This window comes from Apium graveolens, chromosome 11 (genome assembly GCF_009905375.1).
Source record: "Apium graveolens cultivar Ventura chromosome 11, ASM990537v1, whole genome shotgun sequence".
NCBI classification, from domain to species: domain Eukaryota; kingdom Viridiplantae; phylum Streptophyta; class Magnoliopsida; order Apiales; family Apiaceae; genus Apium; species Apium graveolens.
The window spans coordinates 159983619-159999306 of record NC_133657.1 but is presented as its reverse complement, the minus strand read 5'-3'; the positions used below and the strand labels follow the sequence as shown (position 1 = coordinate 159999306).

The window sequence follows — 15688 nt, the reverse complement described above, 5'->3', positions numbered from 1 at the left end:
AAGGCCTAGATAGCCTTATATTGTAACCTTCGTTCCTACCGTGCTCGGTAGGGATATCGATAATTTAATAAGTCTAAGGCAAAAAATTATTTTTTTCGAGAATTCTAGAGACTAAAATTTTTGTAACCAGCATACGGTTTACCTGCAAGTGTGCTTGGAGTGAATACGGTTTCCCTGCAGGCTAACCTCAGGCAGAACAGTAGAGCGACCATCTGATGATAGAAATCGTACTTCTTCCGTCCTTTATCACTGCTTTTTAAGACTGCCGGGGAAAAAATGATGCCCTCACTCTTCGGCTAGGGGCTGCTTTTTCACCGACCGCTCAGTGACGCTATTGGTGCAATAATTTTATCGCTCCTGAATTGTAGCAACCTGATAAATGCTTTATTTAAATGTCAGGATGCCGCCCGTCTGGGATCCATATGAATGGTAAGATATCATAAAGGAATTGTATTATATGACGAGCACAACAAAAAGAAAAGTTTCACCCCCAATAGCAAACAAGAAAAGGAATATAATTAAGCACATTAAATAAAGTTGTGGCTATGCGAACTAAGTGTTGGGAGGATGGAAGAGACACAACTTGTTTCAAATCTCAAATCTTTCAAGTGCATGTTTTAATCAGTTTTACTAGGCCCATTCAAGAAATATGTATTGCAACCGGTCACCATTCTAAACAATACTATACTTGTAAGATGAAAAGCAGGTTCTCAAGAATCCAAATTTTTGCATAGTGAATAATGTTAGTGCCTCACCACATGTTAAGCCATTTCAACCCACTAAAGCATATTTCAAAAGGCAAGTTACTCACAACTTGGATAAATTATGGTTTGACAAACTAAGATAAAATTTGACGAAAACCAGAAAATTATGACCAAATTTATGAACAAGTGGAATATACAACCTTTGGTTCCTAGAGGATAAAGAGCCTCCATTCACTAATTACAGATCATTTAACCAACTAATTGAAATCTAATATCTATCATCAAGAAGCATGAAAAACACTATTCAACACGCATAAATACAGGTCCTATGGTTTGAAAAAGTCACCACTTAATCATGCACATTCTACAGAGTAAAATAAAATACGAAATACTATTTCGCGGGATTTCAGTACTTTTCATGCAATATGCAAATCTAATTTGGAATGCCACCAGCTTCTCTTTATTTGCAACGTCACAATTATATTAATCTTCGATAAATATATACGCTTGAGCAAATAAAAACATCCAGGGTAAGTTAGGTTCCATATTCTGATAGATATGCTATAATCTAAACTTCACAAACATAGATCATTTCCTCCTAAAACTATTATTCATGGATGTTTTATCACAACATTTTAACCCCGTTTCGGAGGCAGGCAACATTGACGGTTTCATGATTTGCTTTTATAGAAGGCATCTAGCCAGTGACCAGCTTAGAAGAATTAAAAGAATAACAGCTAAAATTTAAAACCATAACAATCCCATAGGAGAGCAACTCAGCATTGTTATCCGTAACATCTAAGGCCTTTCATGAGTAGAATTAAAGATTAAAGGCCTTAATGTTAGCATGCCAACATGTTCTTGATTTCTCAAAAATTATCTCCCACATTGGTGAAAAATAAACACATAATGTTCTTCAGATAGTAACAGTTCTAGTACATTGCTTGTCCCTTCGGGGACATCCGATAAAATTGGAACGATACAGAGAAGATTAGCATGGCCCCTGCGCAAGGATGACACGCACAAATCGAGAAATGGTCCAAATTTTTTTGCCAACTAAAAAATCTATGAAATGGAACATAATGTTTTGGTCGAAACTAGCCAACAAAATGTTTTTTGCAACTATCCAACAATAAAGAAACCACCATACTTCGAGATTTTCTTATTGATCGAATCCATAAGGTGTCGTAATATCTTATTAACTTGCATTGGCTTCACATATTTTAATTATTCAATAAATACTAATGAGAACCTACGAATCTATCTATCTATACTTTAATATACATATATACATATATATATATACATATTATTATATATAGACAAAATATTAAAAGTGGTACTCAACTTATTTTACCTTATTACCCTTACTTGGTTATAAAATTTAAATAAATTAGATTATTTTAAAATCATTTACATAAAATATTATATATCGTTGCTTTAACTGTTTTTTTATCAGGCACCCCAATTTCTATACACTTCTCACCCGACACCCTAATCATCTCCGTTCTTTACGTGAACCCCTGCCACACTGCTTTCACTTTTTTTGGTTAAGTCTGACACTTAATTCTTAAATATGTAATTTATCTAAATTATGTGTTGTTTTTATTTAATTATCATTACTCAATCATTTTTTATTTAATTTTGGTACTCCCCGGAGTATTTTAATTTATTTTAAAAATTTACTCAAAACAAAAAATACTAAAATAAATTAAATATTAAAAAAATAAGTAATATGATAATATATATTAGAAAGGACCCTTGCCATGATAAAAGCAAGTATAATTAAAACACAAATCAATCTTAATTTAATACATATTACTACTAGTTTTAGTTATATTAGAAGTCTTGGGGATTACATATATAATAATACTAAAAACTATTTCAGTTTTAAGCTCTATGCACTAATCGCACAATATAGCAGTTGAATCGACTAACTTGTGCGGTATTTTAATTCTCAAATGAAATACAATTAATCGACTAGCTTGTGCTTTAACTGTATTGAGCCTAAAGGTTAACACTCTCTAGTTGTAGTAACACTTCAACATAATACTGCGTGTTAGTGTTATATCGTAGAAGCAACAGTTAGATTGCTTTCACGCGCGCATACAAGGGGTCGACACTTTCTTTCATTTGGTTTGAGGCACAGAGGGATATAGTTAACGATAAAAAAGGGATCAATTTATTCATCATAGAGCCATCTAAAATCTTCTTCAACGTATCAGGGAAATGACCCTCGTCAGGTTGAGACTCAGTTTTTTATTTTTAAACTATCCTAGTGTCACCACAGGGTGCAGACAAGTAACAACACAACATGTGCACAATTGAGGCTAAGCGCCAATAATCAAGTTATAAATCACGTAAAAAGCGACATACCCAAAAGTGTATAATTTTATCACATTCAGTGATTCAGCAAACGACATTTGTGGCGGGCTTATAAATATTGTTAACTGTGTTCCAGATCAAGTCTATTATAAACATTAGCACAATGGTATGTGCTCATATCTATTGATTGATGGTTGACCAAGAATTATAATCATCATATAAGAAACTAAGGCTCACCTAGAACACGCATTAGTGCAAATGAGAAGCAGAGAACCGTAAGCACCAAAAATTCAACATGTGTTCGCTACATAAAAATAAAGTCTGGAGATGTTTTATTCCAAGGTAAAGCCTTACCAGTCAGTATTAAAATTTATATTCCAAAACTGTATAAATCCCCAACCATCTCTAATTTAGCTTGCCATTCAGTTTTGATTACAAACAAAGCATCTATATTCGATTGTATAAATTGCTCACTAGCCTGCAGGTCAAAGGCAAGCAGCTCAGAATCATACCTGTACAGTGTTTGCTGTCCAAGAGCAACTTGTTTGAGATGGCAGTCTGGCACGCTTTCTGGATACCACCAGATCCGAACAATCTGTCTTCACTGTCGGGGACATCTAGAACTCAGCTCCAAGACATACCTAGAAAAGATAGTGTTTTTCCATAGATTAGTAGATGCACACTAGAACAGATTAATACACATTTACATTGCGGAAATAATAAGCATTGGCATAGTTCACACAGTTAAGCATACGGATAGGTTATATGATTCAAGTGCCCTACGACCTTAACAAAATTAAATTTCATTCTGGATTTATCCGAAGGAAGAAATAGGTAACAAAAAATGACAAACACGTACGTTTTCCTGAAATATGAAAAGGGTCATTTTTAAAAATTTTAACGTTACGACAAACTGTATAGTAGCTTCCGTAATTTTGGACCTATTCTGGTCCGTCCAAATATAATGACACATTGACGAAGTCCCCTTGACTGGATATATACGGGTCAGATAGCCTTGTCTTGTAACCTTTATTCCTCGCGCTCGATATGCATATATATAGTTCGATAAGCCTAAGCCAAATGATATTTTTTTCGAGAATTCTAGAGACCGAAATTTTGACACCAGTAGGATCCATAAATAAACACAACCCTGGCTAATAATCTCTGCACAAAATACTCACCGCATCGCTGATTGCGAAAAGCGTGCAAGGCAAAAGCAGTTTAAAAAAAGAATGTGCAACACATTATTTAGGGCTTCGGCCCTCAATATCCTTGCGCTTGGGGCAGTGATGCGGCTACTGAAGTTTACTAACTTAGATGCGTCAATTGATGGTTGAAAACTATTTCCAAACACCATCTTTGGCCATGTGCCATCGAGAATTTTTGTAAGGGCTCCCTTCTAATCCAGGTTGAATCCCTACAACTCTAGTTTTAAATATTTAATTGTTCATTAAAATCTGTTGGAACAAACGAAACAGATTGAAGTATTAAATATTAAATTGTTCATTAAGATCCCTTTTTGCAAATTGTCTAAATATCTAGAGAATAGATATCAGTCCAGAATGTATCATATCTGAATGGGACTAAAGTCAAGATAAAAGTATAAACCCGGGATAAAGGGAGCTTGTAAATAAAAAGAAAATGTAAATAATTCAATGTGCGTGCAAGCTGAAGCAGCCGAAAAGTAAATTGGATTTTCTGCTTAAGATCCCATTTTGCAAATTGTCTAAATATCTAGAGAATAGACATAAATCCAGAATGTATCAACTCTGAATGGGACTAATTGAAAGTTAATATAAAGTATAAACCCAGGATAAAGGGAGCTTGTAAATATAAACATAATACAAATAATTCAATGTGTGTACAAGCTGAAGCAGATTGAGGACTGGTTTTTATGCTAGTGTTGCCTATTTAGTTTATACTTATACAATGATGCAATCACAAAAGTTCTTGTGATTTTGTTTTAAAAGCAATAATACAAAAAGATTTAGCAGCATTCTAGTATAGCCATGTTCATCTAGATCATCAATAAATTTGGAACAAAAGACTGTGGGATAAACTTCAAGTTTGAGTGTGCAATTACTAGTTGGTGAATCAGTATTTTGGAGAGATACAAATCAATAATGATGTCAAAGGACAGCAGAACACTTTTTAGTTAAATAGGCAGACTATGTATATTGCAACAAGTTTATTTTTGTCCCTCATCGAGGTCTATGAGAATGTCTGATTTTAGGTGTTGTATAAAAGCAGAGCTGGCCTATGGTTATAGGCATACCTTTCTCGGCCTTTTGGCTAAGATCAAGTGTAGTATCTGTTCTTATCAGTTTAATATCTGATATGTGGGCCATTGGTCCACACGATATTAAATTAATTTTTTTAGGGGGGAGGCCCACCACAATAGCTTGCTATTGGAGTCTTCACGAGTCGCCCAAGTGTTGCACTACTGCTTAGGCCTGGCTCACCCCACCAAAACAAAGCTCAATGTACTAACGGATAAGGTTCACAGCCTTCGTAACAATTTAAACATTTATTTTCATAAACAACATTCTAAATAATCCGGGATACCTGCATTTGCTTGGAGTGAATATGGCCCCTGACTCTTCTACCTTTAATTTGCCATATCTGCAATCATCAACTGCTTGAATAGTCCATCAAACGGAGCATACATGTCTCTACAATCACGTTTTGGCCTTGCAGTCATTTTTCACTTGGAATCAAGGACGCGGAGGTAGGAAACTTTGAACGATCCTGTTCCAGAATGGTCTAACATGTTTTTATATTTCATTGAATACGGTATTTGGCTGCCATCTGCTCTGTGATAAAAAATCTCCAGTGTTAGATAGATTAACATGCATAGCAAATCTAAACATACAATTAAATCAAGTTTCTTCACTATCTAGGCTAGAACACAAAATCATATAACACATTTTAAATCCATGAAGCATTCTATTAGTATTTTTCTCGGTATTTGCTTGATGGGTTCATAAAACTTCGAGGCAATCACCAAAGTTAATCACATTAATAGTCATTAATTTTATAAGATTAAAAAGAAAAACAATTACTATAAGAATTCAACAGCATAAACATATTCCCCCAGGTAAATTCCTTATGCTAGAACAACTGATTGTGGAAAAACTGTGCAATTAATAGTTGGTCCATGGGCACGAAGAAGGGAACGGATTGGGCATAAAGGTTAACCCTCTGCAGTTGTAGCAATACATCAACATAATACTGCATGTTATATAGTATTGCATTACATTGACGCGCGCATACAAGGGGGTCGACTCTTTCTTTCATTTGGTTTGAGGCACGGAGAGATTTAGTTTTTCCAAAAATTACTAACTTATTGTAAGAAACAATGAACTGATATGGTTTTCCAAATTTTACTACTTTCCCAACTTTATAGGTCAAACAACCTAGTCTTGGGTTACCTAAAATACCCGTTGTTTAAGATACAAGTTCAAACTTATTTTCTCATCAATTCTCTAGTCTTGAAGCTCGTATTAATCCTCTCTAAAATCTTCCGTTACTGATATTAGCGTCAATAAAATGAAACATGGTAAACAAAATATAAAATAATGCATCTGACTGGAATCAATATAGGTCACTATTGCACATCATTAGACAGAGAGATAAACTGTTGAACAGTGATAAAATGATGCATCGGACTGGAATCAATATAGGTCACTAGTTCACATCATTAGACAGAGATATAAACTGTTGAACAGTGATACTGTTACCTGCTTTTGAGGGTCGGCTAGTTAACTACTTGGACGCGAGTTTTTTCTAGTGCTTCAAACAATGTATCCGTAATTTCTTATTCAAGATTACTTGTCAAAATATGAACTCCAAAAAGTATAGGACTAAAAAAGAATAATACAGCAAGTGTAATCCACTGATGCTGCACACAGTGGTGAAGTTTTGGCCGACTTCTATCATCCAGAAGATGTCTTACACTGTCATGCAAATCAGAAAAATGTTTGTTGAGCACCAGCACAATATAAGCTTTTATACAACATGTGATAACTTTAACTGATTTAATATGCAGAATCACCAAGGTGACTCGAAGTACAAATCAACTGCACGGAAACAATACAACTCTATTGACAAGAATGTAAATATTTTAGAAAACCACTATTTTTAATAAGGAGCTGGTTGTAGATTTCAAAACAAAAAAGCAGTTTGCTGTAATAAACTTTGAGCTCACAGACGATCGATCAATGTAAAGTTTAAAATGGACAAAAACAAAGATTCATATCATATAAATTATAAATCTGTTGTGTAAGATTAATACCGACAATTAGACCTTTTGACCTGTTGCAAGTACAAACAGGGTAACTCCCAATCTTAATGACTAAAGACATATGCCCCGACCAAAAGGCAGAGCCTAAGTAGTTCCAAATAAAAATAATTAGACAATGTCGTTTATTAATATCTTGGATTGACTCCCAAGGTTGGACCTGGTTGAGTTTATTCTATCCGGCTTCGTCTTTCCAAATAGGCCGCAGCAAGAGCCTTAAATTCTTGGGGGGGGGGGGTGTTAAACTAAGCTGATCTGACATCAATGTGTCATGCAACAAAACAACCATTATTTTTAAAGTTTCCCAAACATGAAAAGGAGAACAAAACCTTCTTAGTAACCAAAATATAGAGGGTTTATATATTCCAAATTGTCATTTTTTTGTATTATTTTTTATAAACACATAGATTATAAATCTCATTACTACAGAACACATAGATGAATATAAATTACCAAAAAAAATAGATCTAATGAATATTCTCAAATCCCTTTTAAAATGAGTTAGATCTGCTAAAAAAACATTAGTTAATAATAGCCATGTTTAACCTTTTAACAAGTTGGAGATAAAAAGATGAAAAGAACCATATACTACTACAAAACAAATCTCTCTCTCTCTCTCTCTCTCTCATACTGTATTTTAGGGATCTCTCTCCCAACATCATATCCATTTTCCCTCTACATACCGTACTTTGATCTATACGTGTGTTTAGTATCATATAAGTAACAAACAAGTAACCAAGACAACGAATGTAAAGAAAATATAGAGTTTCTAATTACCGAAGAAGAAACACGGTCATTTTAAACTTGCCGGACGATGATAATGATCGGAGGCTCCGAGTATATGTATGTATTTTTATCAAGTTCATCAATGTAAACCCTTGTTTTGAAGTAGAAAGGGGTTATGACCTTCTGTTTTACTTTTCCGGTTCTTGCACTTCTTTTCATGCATCGGCTTCACACGTGCGCTATGTACGTGTACTCCTAATTATTTTGCTGAAGTACATGACAAATTACGGTCAATCCCCTCATTTCTTTACATTTTTTTATAAATTTTAATTTTATAATTTATTTTTAAATTTTCTTTTTCTCAATAAAAATTTAAATATTGAATTTTTGTTTATAATAAAAAAAATTATGAAATTATACTATATAAAAGTATTAAAATACATGTCGAACTATCTCTCTCAAGTGTAAAGAATTGACAGGGACGGGTGAGTATTATAAGGATTAATCGGATTTCAAATATCGGAGTTGGTCACCTTGTACAAAAATAATCGTAATTTATTAATTAAATCGGGGATAAATGTTTATTGCACCTGTTCTTTTTAATTATAAACTTAACATTAACATAAATATTTATGTTCTAATTTTTTCTAATTTTATCTGTGTTCTAAAAATTGTTACTTCCTCGGTTACTATATATATATATAGGGTAGCACTCCAAATAGTATCCTCTTATATAGAGAATTGTGGAGAAACATTATTTAAAAATATAATATATATTATTTATTTATTTTCATCATATATAATTATAAATTTTAATTATCAAGTTAAAAATTGAAGTTACACAACTTTTTTATTTAAAAAATCATTGAAATTATTGAAAAAATTTAAAATGGTTCTATAGCAGAATCACAAAATTATTCCACTGTAAAAATAAATTTAAAATCAAGTAATTTTATCAAATTTTAGTTGTTAAATTTTTTATTATATTTATTATTCTATATTAGCATTGAATTTTATAATTTTTGAAATAAAATTTTATAATTTGTGATTAGATTCTATAATAAAAATAATGGTTCTTCACGGTTCTCCATATAAGATGGTTCTACACGGAGTAAAGACCTATCTATATATCCTTTTTGGAAAATTAAGAATATTAAGGAAAAATATTATCTCGAATGAATATATGTCTATAAGAAACTAATTTTTGAATACAGTAAATGATTATTTTAACTCTATTTTATATTTAAACATCAATTACGTAATAATGAATAATATATTTTTATAAATATAATTACATTTCATAAAAATTAAATAAATAAATATGCCATGAAAATGAGATGACATAAAAGTCATCATTGTATTTTCTTTTTTTTTCCTTTCGAACATATAGACAACTTAAGTGGTGAAACCTTATTTTTTGTTTATAGGGATATGTGTTAGATCACACAACACTATAGAAGGGGGTTGAATATAATATTTATACAATCAAATCGATTTCAAACACAATTATGTAACAATAATCAAGTACATTCAATATAATAAACTCTGTTACAATTAGAGATGCACAAAAAGCACGGGCCCGAAAATCTGGCTCGGCCCGATCCGGTCAAAGCCCGGTCAAGCCCGACCCGGTCAAAGCCTGGCCCGGTCCCGGCCCGGGCTTCGGGCCTCGACAGGCCCTATATTTCTGGACAATGCCCGGCCCGACCCGGTTAAAAGCCCGGTCTTCGGCCCGGCCCGGCCCGATTAAAAGCCCGAAAAAGCCCGGTTATAATCTGATTATTCTAATATATTTTCTTATATATTTATAAATTCACATTTACTATAAATATAAATAATACTTTAAACACATATATATTTACATATTTGTGATTAAAAATATTATTTATATACTTCGTTGCATAAATAATGAGAGAAGATATAATAAGTACACTATATATATTTGGACAATGATAAAACATTTTATTCTATAAACATGTTTATTTTTGTCGAACTTAAATGTTTTTAATGAAGTAATGTTTTCATAAAATATTCCATGTAAACTAATATATTTTTACGATGATCTAGTTGATAACATATGTATTCTTCGGAATCTCTAATAATACTCGATCCGATTTAAATTAGAAAAAAGCCCGGCCGGATCCGATCCGGCCCGGAAAAAAAAGTCCGGTTAGGCCCGCCTCGAGGGCCCAAACGGGCTCTGACATTTTCGGAAAGCCCGCCCCGACCCGGTCAGTCAAAGCCCGAAAAGCGCGGCCCGGTCAAAGCCCGAGCTTTTTATTGCTCGGTCAAAACCCGACCCGGTGGCCTTTTGTGCATCTCTAGTTACAATAGAACATTTGTTCTCTCTCAGTGATGAACAATATCACCAAGAGCTGTTAGGTTACAATGTATAATGTTCTCGATAATGATAACACATATAGTGTAAACATTAAGCTGTGTTGATATAGTACACAGTTACAAGATATCTTCTAATTGATATGGAATATAATTTTGTCTCCTAAAATATATCAATCAGATATCTTCTACAAGTCTTCTAGTCCTTTAACTCTTCATGCATATCTTCTTTTGTTTTAGTCCAAATCTTCTCCTGTAAATCAGCCACATTCCGTATCTGAAGTCTTCCCGCACTTAAGTCCTGATATATATCTTCTGACGCCTTAAGTTCTGATATTAAGTTCTGGCTTCAGTAACTTCTGATTTCAGTAAGTCCTGATAAGTCCTGTTATTAAGTTCTGAAAACTAAACACAAATCAGATTAGACATGACATCTCAAATATATCTAACAATCTCCCCCAACTTGTAAATTATGAAAAATATACAAGTTAATAGATTTGATGATGTCAAAAACATTTAAGTACAAATACAATGAGAGTTTAATTAGACAACTAACTACAACTTACAGTCCTTGTAGCTTTAACCAATCTTACTGAGTCAATCTGAATCCAAAGTGATTCTTGACAAAGTTTGATATCAACTTTTCTTCTGCATTCCTCAGGACTTGAGCTATTGTAGCTTTGACTTGCTTCAATTCTTCATCTTGACTTCCAATCTGGTAGATTGCAGTCCTAAGTGCTGAGATAGATGTTCTTTCAAGACCATCACCAAGTCTGATTACTTTTGGATGAGTTGAATCTTCATTATAGTACAGACATTTCTCTTTCAGAATCACCTCAAGTTTAGCAGAATTTTTCTTCATTGGAATTTCACTTCCATCATCTTCACCTATGTTTGGAACAAATTATGTAACCCTTGATCCAGAAATTCTTGCTTTGTCTCTTATGGTCTTGTTATTCCTAGTGGACTAACAATGAGATTTACAGAAGGGGGTTGAATGTAAATCTCAAAACTTTTTCAAGTTTTGAGCAGTTTCTAAGGCTAAGTGTTTGAGTGATCAAATGTGTGTGAATTGCTTGAAGCTGATGCAGACAGATATATATTCAAACACAAATGTAATGAGCACAAAGAACTTAAAAACTTTTCTGGTGGATTTGTTGTTCCACCAGAGATGTGTTATTTCAGAAAATCTATGATTCAAAGAATTAAATCACAGTTGCTTCCTAGTACAAACTAGATGATTTTCTCTTTTGATATTTCTAAATAGCTCAGGAAAATTCATATATAATTACTAGCTGCTACTTGGTTTATATATCACCAAGTTTACAAGTGAAGACAAACTGTAAAATACAATTGAAAAGATTCTTCACATGTTTCTTCTTTATTTCTCTATCCAATGCAATCTAGGATAATCTGTAAATCTTTGAATACTTCCTTGTTTGCATCAGAATGGAAATGCTGCATTTTCTTGATTCCTCCTAAAGGCTTCCACATTCCAGTACGTCTCTGTCAACCCATGTGCCTCTGTCAGCTTGTGAATTGTCAATATCAACTGCTAATGAACTAAGCATCCGTTGAAGCTTTCATCCGTTGATGCCTTATCCGTTGAGGCTTTATCCGTTGAAGCTTTATCCGTTGATGCATTATCAGTTGAAGTCTTTATCCGTTGAAGCACTTATCCGTTGATGGATATTATCCGTTGAAGCATTAGAGACATCCGTTGAAGCTTTGTTTCTTATCCGTTGAAGGTCTTCAATATCCGTTGACACTTCTTCACTTATACAAAATTACAAGGCATGAAATATTTACAATTAGCCCTCCTATTTGTACATCCATTAGTAGTCAACAAGACTGATTATTTCCTAACAACATCTAAGAATTACAGCTTGAAACCAGAGAGTGAAATGTGCTACAATACTAAACTTATTGCTAAGTAAAGCTACTCCTTCAACGGATAGCCAAGATGGTCTTATCCGTTGAGGCTACAAACACTAGATTTCTACTTAAATATTTTGCTTAACTTATCATCAAACTAATACACATATTCCTAACAATCTCCCCCTATTTATGTCTACTAGAACTGTAGGCATAAATTTGGGTTTAGCTTGATGATAACAAAACACTTAACAAATATATAAACTGTAATAAAGCAGAAATTCAAAAGTGCTACAAAAATGTATATGTTGAGATGGAATTGAAGAATTACATTGTTTCCAAGGGTGCTCCTTTAGCCTGAGCAAATTACTTTCTTTTCCTTTGATCCCTGGTTTTCTTTCCTAACCTCCTGTCATTCTCCTTTATTTGAAGTTGAAGTTGTCTGTAGAATTCAGTTTCATCTTCTTCATTGATATCTAACTTAGATTGCATATCCTTGAGAGTTTCATTACTGGCAATCTTTAGCTGATCTTCAATTCTGAAAAATCTTCTGACTCCTTTGTTGTCTCTGAACTCCATCAACCAATGAGGTGATTTGTGAATTATAATTCCTCTTTCTTGAATGAGTAAAGTTCTAGGCAAAGCATTGGGCTCCCTCCAAGTTTTCCTTATGTTGGCAATCTTGTTGAGAATCTCAGTCTTGGCAGTCCTGGTAAAGCCAGAATCCCTTTGTATGGCTGAGTAGACTCTAATCAAGGTAGAGTAGCCTTCATTCAGAATTCCGTGAAGAGGCCATGTTCTTTCCCCAGCTCCTTTGTATTTGAACACTAGTCTTTCTGGTAGCTGTCTGTAGGCAGCTATTCCCCTTACTTCCTCCAGCTCATCCAGATAGAGTTCAATGTCTGAAAATTCTTTTATGTCACAGATGTGAACATAATCATCTTTAGAGGTTTGAGGTTTAGGCTTAGGCTTCTGTGTGAATTTGATTGAGGCTTTAGAGGGTGTTGATTTGATTCTTCTTTTCTGCTTCTTTGATGGTGGAGAAGAGGTTAGGAAGGTGGGAAATTTGATGGTGTCCCAATCAATTGGTTCCTCCTTGGGAATGATTGTTTCACCATGAATATTCATGAAGGGGTCAGGTACAATGGGTTCAGGAATAGAGGGTAGTGGTTTGGATATTGATTGGGTTTCTTCAGTCTTATCTACCTTCTTTCTCTTTGCATTGACCTTCTTTCTTTTCCCTTTCTGCCATTCTTCCTTACTTCTTTCCTCCATCTCAGTACCAACCATGTCCCCCATAGCTTCATCTTCACCTTTGTCTTCAATTTCTTTCTGTTCTTCAGCCTGACTTGACTTTAGCTGTTTTTCAAGCTTTGCTTGTGCTCTTTTGTCAGCCTTTAGCTGTTTGGCTTCTTCCTTCAACCTTTTGGTTTCTTCCCTCTTGGCTATTGAGAATTTGGGATGTCCTTGCATCACACATATGCTCTTTCCCTCTCTGAAGATAATAGCCATATTTCTCCTTACAGCCTCATCCATGGTCTCTTTGAGATATGCAATACTTCTACCTAAAAGCTTGTCCTCATCAGCTTTTGGAAGAGGAAAATCCACCTCTTTTAGAGGATTCTTTGTAGAGTCCTTATTGGATCTGTTGTTGGGCTTGAGAACCATAGGTTGCAGATCTTTGGAAGAAGTTTCTCCATCCTTATGCCTCCCTACTGGCTTGAGTTCCATAATAATTGATTCCACTTTTGTGTTATGCTTCACAGATTGTGATTGAGAAGTTGTAGAACCAAATATTAGTTGCATCTTTTCATCAATCTTCTTCCTTTGCTCTTTGACTTGCAATTCAGCTGCTGCTATCTGGATTAGATCAATTCCATCTAGCTTTCCTTTGACTTGAATAGTTGGAGAAGTTGTGATGACAGGAACTAGCACTTGAGAAATCTGAACTGTTGTAGATGGCTCTCCTTCCCCTTCCCCTTTATTCTCCCCCTTTTTGTTATCATCAAGGGTAGGGGTCAAGCCTTGTGCTTTTGCCAGCTGCATGAGTAGATTTGTTTGAGTTTGTTGATTCTGAAGAATGGTGATCATAGAGTCTTCAATGATTTGAACCCTATCTTCCAATCTGGCCAGCCTCTTGCCAGCATCAGATGCTTTCCTCAGTCTCCCCAACAAATCTTGCATAGTACCATAGGGTATAACTGAATCCAATTTCTCAGCATTGTAGGATTTCAGATCAGCAATGTCCTGCTTGAGCTCATCCACACTTAGATTTTGCTGGTAATGCTGCAACTACAAGAGATGCAGAGATTCCAGATGAGCTTGAAGAATTGCCTTGGTACCAGCATCTTGAGTCTCCTGAAGGGCCTTCTGAATTGTCATGACTTGTCTGACCAAAGTGACACCAAACTCTCCTGGTGTTGATGGTTTTGCCCATGCCCATTCAGGAAGATCAGGAACAGAACTTGGGCCTGCTACTCCCCCTAAGTTCATGCTCTCATTCAAAGAATTAGAGTCATCATCATTAGAATTTACTCCAAATTCTTCAGATGGCTCACCAGCTTGAGAAGGCAGCCTGTTGACAGCAGTTTTGTCTCTGAGAAGAGATTCTGAAGTGTGTACAATGTGTAGTGTCTGTTCTGCCTCCACATTGCCCTGTGCAGCCAATAATTGATAGGCTGAAACAGGGTGAGTAAAAGTGTCAGCATCCAAGGAAATGTTATCAATGACAGCTTTGTAATGTTGCTGAAATTGTCTTCCCTTTTCTGCATCATCCACTTTCATTAACTCACTAGCAATGGTTGGATCCACCCTTATAGCTTATGTACCTGCCTTTCTCTCAATTTCTCTCTGTTCTTGCATCAGGGGCTCCCCCTAGCTCACACACACCCTCACACCCTCACCCTCACCTTCTAAGGTGGCACTCCTCTCACTCACTTTTGCCATGCTGGAAGAAATAGCATGCATATGGTGACTCTCAACCTCTCCTTTTGCCTGGGAGCAACCCAGCCTCTCACTCAAAAGATCACTCCCTTCCCTCAAACCTAAAAGTGATTGTACAGTTGCCATGTCCTCTACAGTTGGAATTGTTTCTTTTAAGTGTGTAGAGACCATCAACGGATAGGGAATATCCGTTGAAGTGGAAACTGATGGTATCAACGGATAACTGCTGTTAAGCTTATCCGTTGAAGAACAACCACTTGTCAACGGATGAGAGATATCCGTTGAAGAAGGAAAAGATGTAGATATAGAAAGTGACATAATTGTTGAATCTGTGTGGATTGATTTTAAGTGTGGTGACACAGATTCTGCAACTACATCTGAAAGAATTGGCTGATGATCCAACAAATCATTTAAAGGATGATGATCACCAGGTTTTGAGTGGGGCTCCTCCCTGAGTTTTAATGAGGGAGAATCAGGA

General features: G+C 35.0%; 1 protein-coding gene, 1 long non-coding RNA gene, 2 other non-coding genes and 1 pseudogene across 18 annotated transcripts in view; 4 read left to right on the top strand and 1 right to left on the bottom strand.

The window, feature by feature from the left end:
* LOC141698223 (uncharacterized) overlaps positions 1–3826 on the bottom strand; it is a 32826-nt gene extending 29000 nt beyond the window's left edge. For 6 of the 15 annotated variants that reach the window (XR_012565004.1, XR_012565003.1, XR_012564999.1 and 3 more), the window contains exons 1-2: positions 3542–3821; positions 143–372 (exon numbers count right to left, since the gene is read on the bottom strand). Coding sequence is in view for 5 of the 15 variants with exons in the window: in XM_074502887.1 (XP_074358988.1) it covers positions 143–212 (70 nt within the window). In the remaining 10 variants the exon portion in view is untranslated. Of the gene's footprint in view, positions 1–142; positions 412–3541 lie in introns of all 15 variants that reach the window. The other 9 variants (XR_012565005.1, XR_012564997.1, XM_074502887.1 and 6 more) reach the window with 7 other exon arrangements.
* Positions 1651–1753, top strand: LOC141698871 (U6 spliceosomal RNA). Its single transcript, XR_012565370.1, has one exon. It is a non-coding gene; the product is annotated as a U6 spliceosomal RNA (small nuclear RNA).
* Positions 3827–4297: 471 nt separating the features above from the next.
* On the top strand, positions 4298–4435 carry LOC141699579 (U4 spliceosomal RNA; annotated as a pseudogene).
* Positions 4436–5059: 624 nt separating this feature from the next.
* On the top strand, positions 5060–7239 carry LOC141698224 (uncharacterized). Its single transcript, XR_012565007.1, has 2 exons — positions 5060–5757; positions 7078–7239. It is a non-coding gene; the product is annotated as an uncharacterized LOC141698224 (long non-coding RNA).
* Positions 5301–5496, top strand: LOC141699325 (U2 spliceosomal RNA). Its single transcript, XR_012565796.1, has one exon. It is a non-coding gene; the product is annotated as a U2 spliceosomal RNA (small nuclear RNA).
* Positions 7240–15688: the final 8449 nt, after the last annotated feature.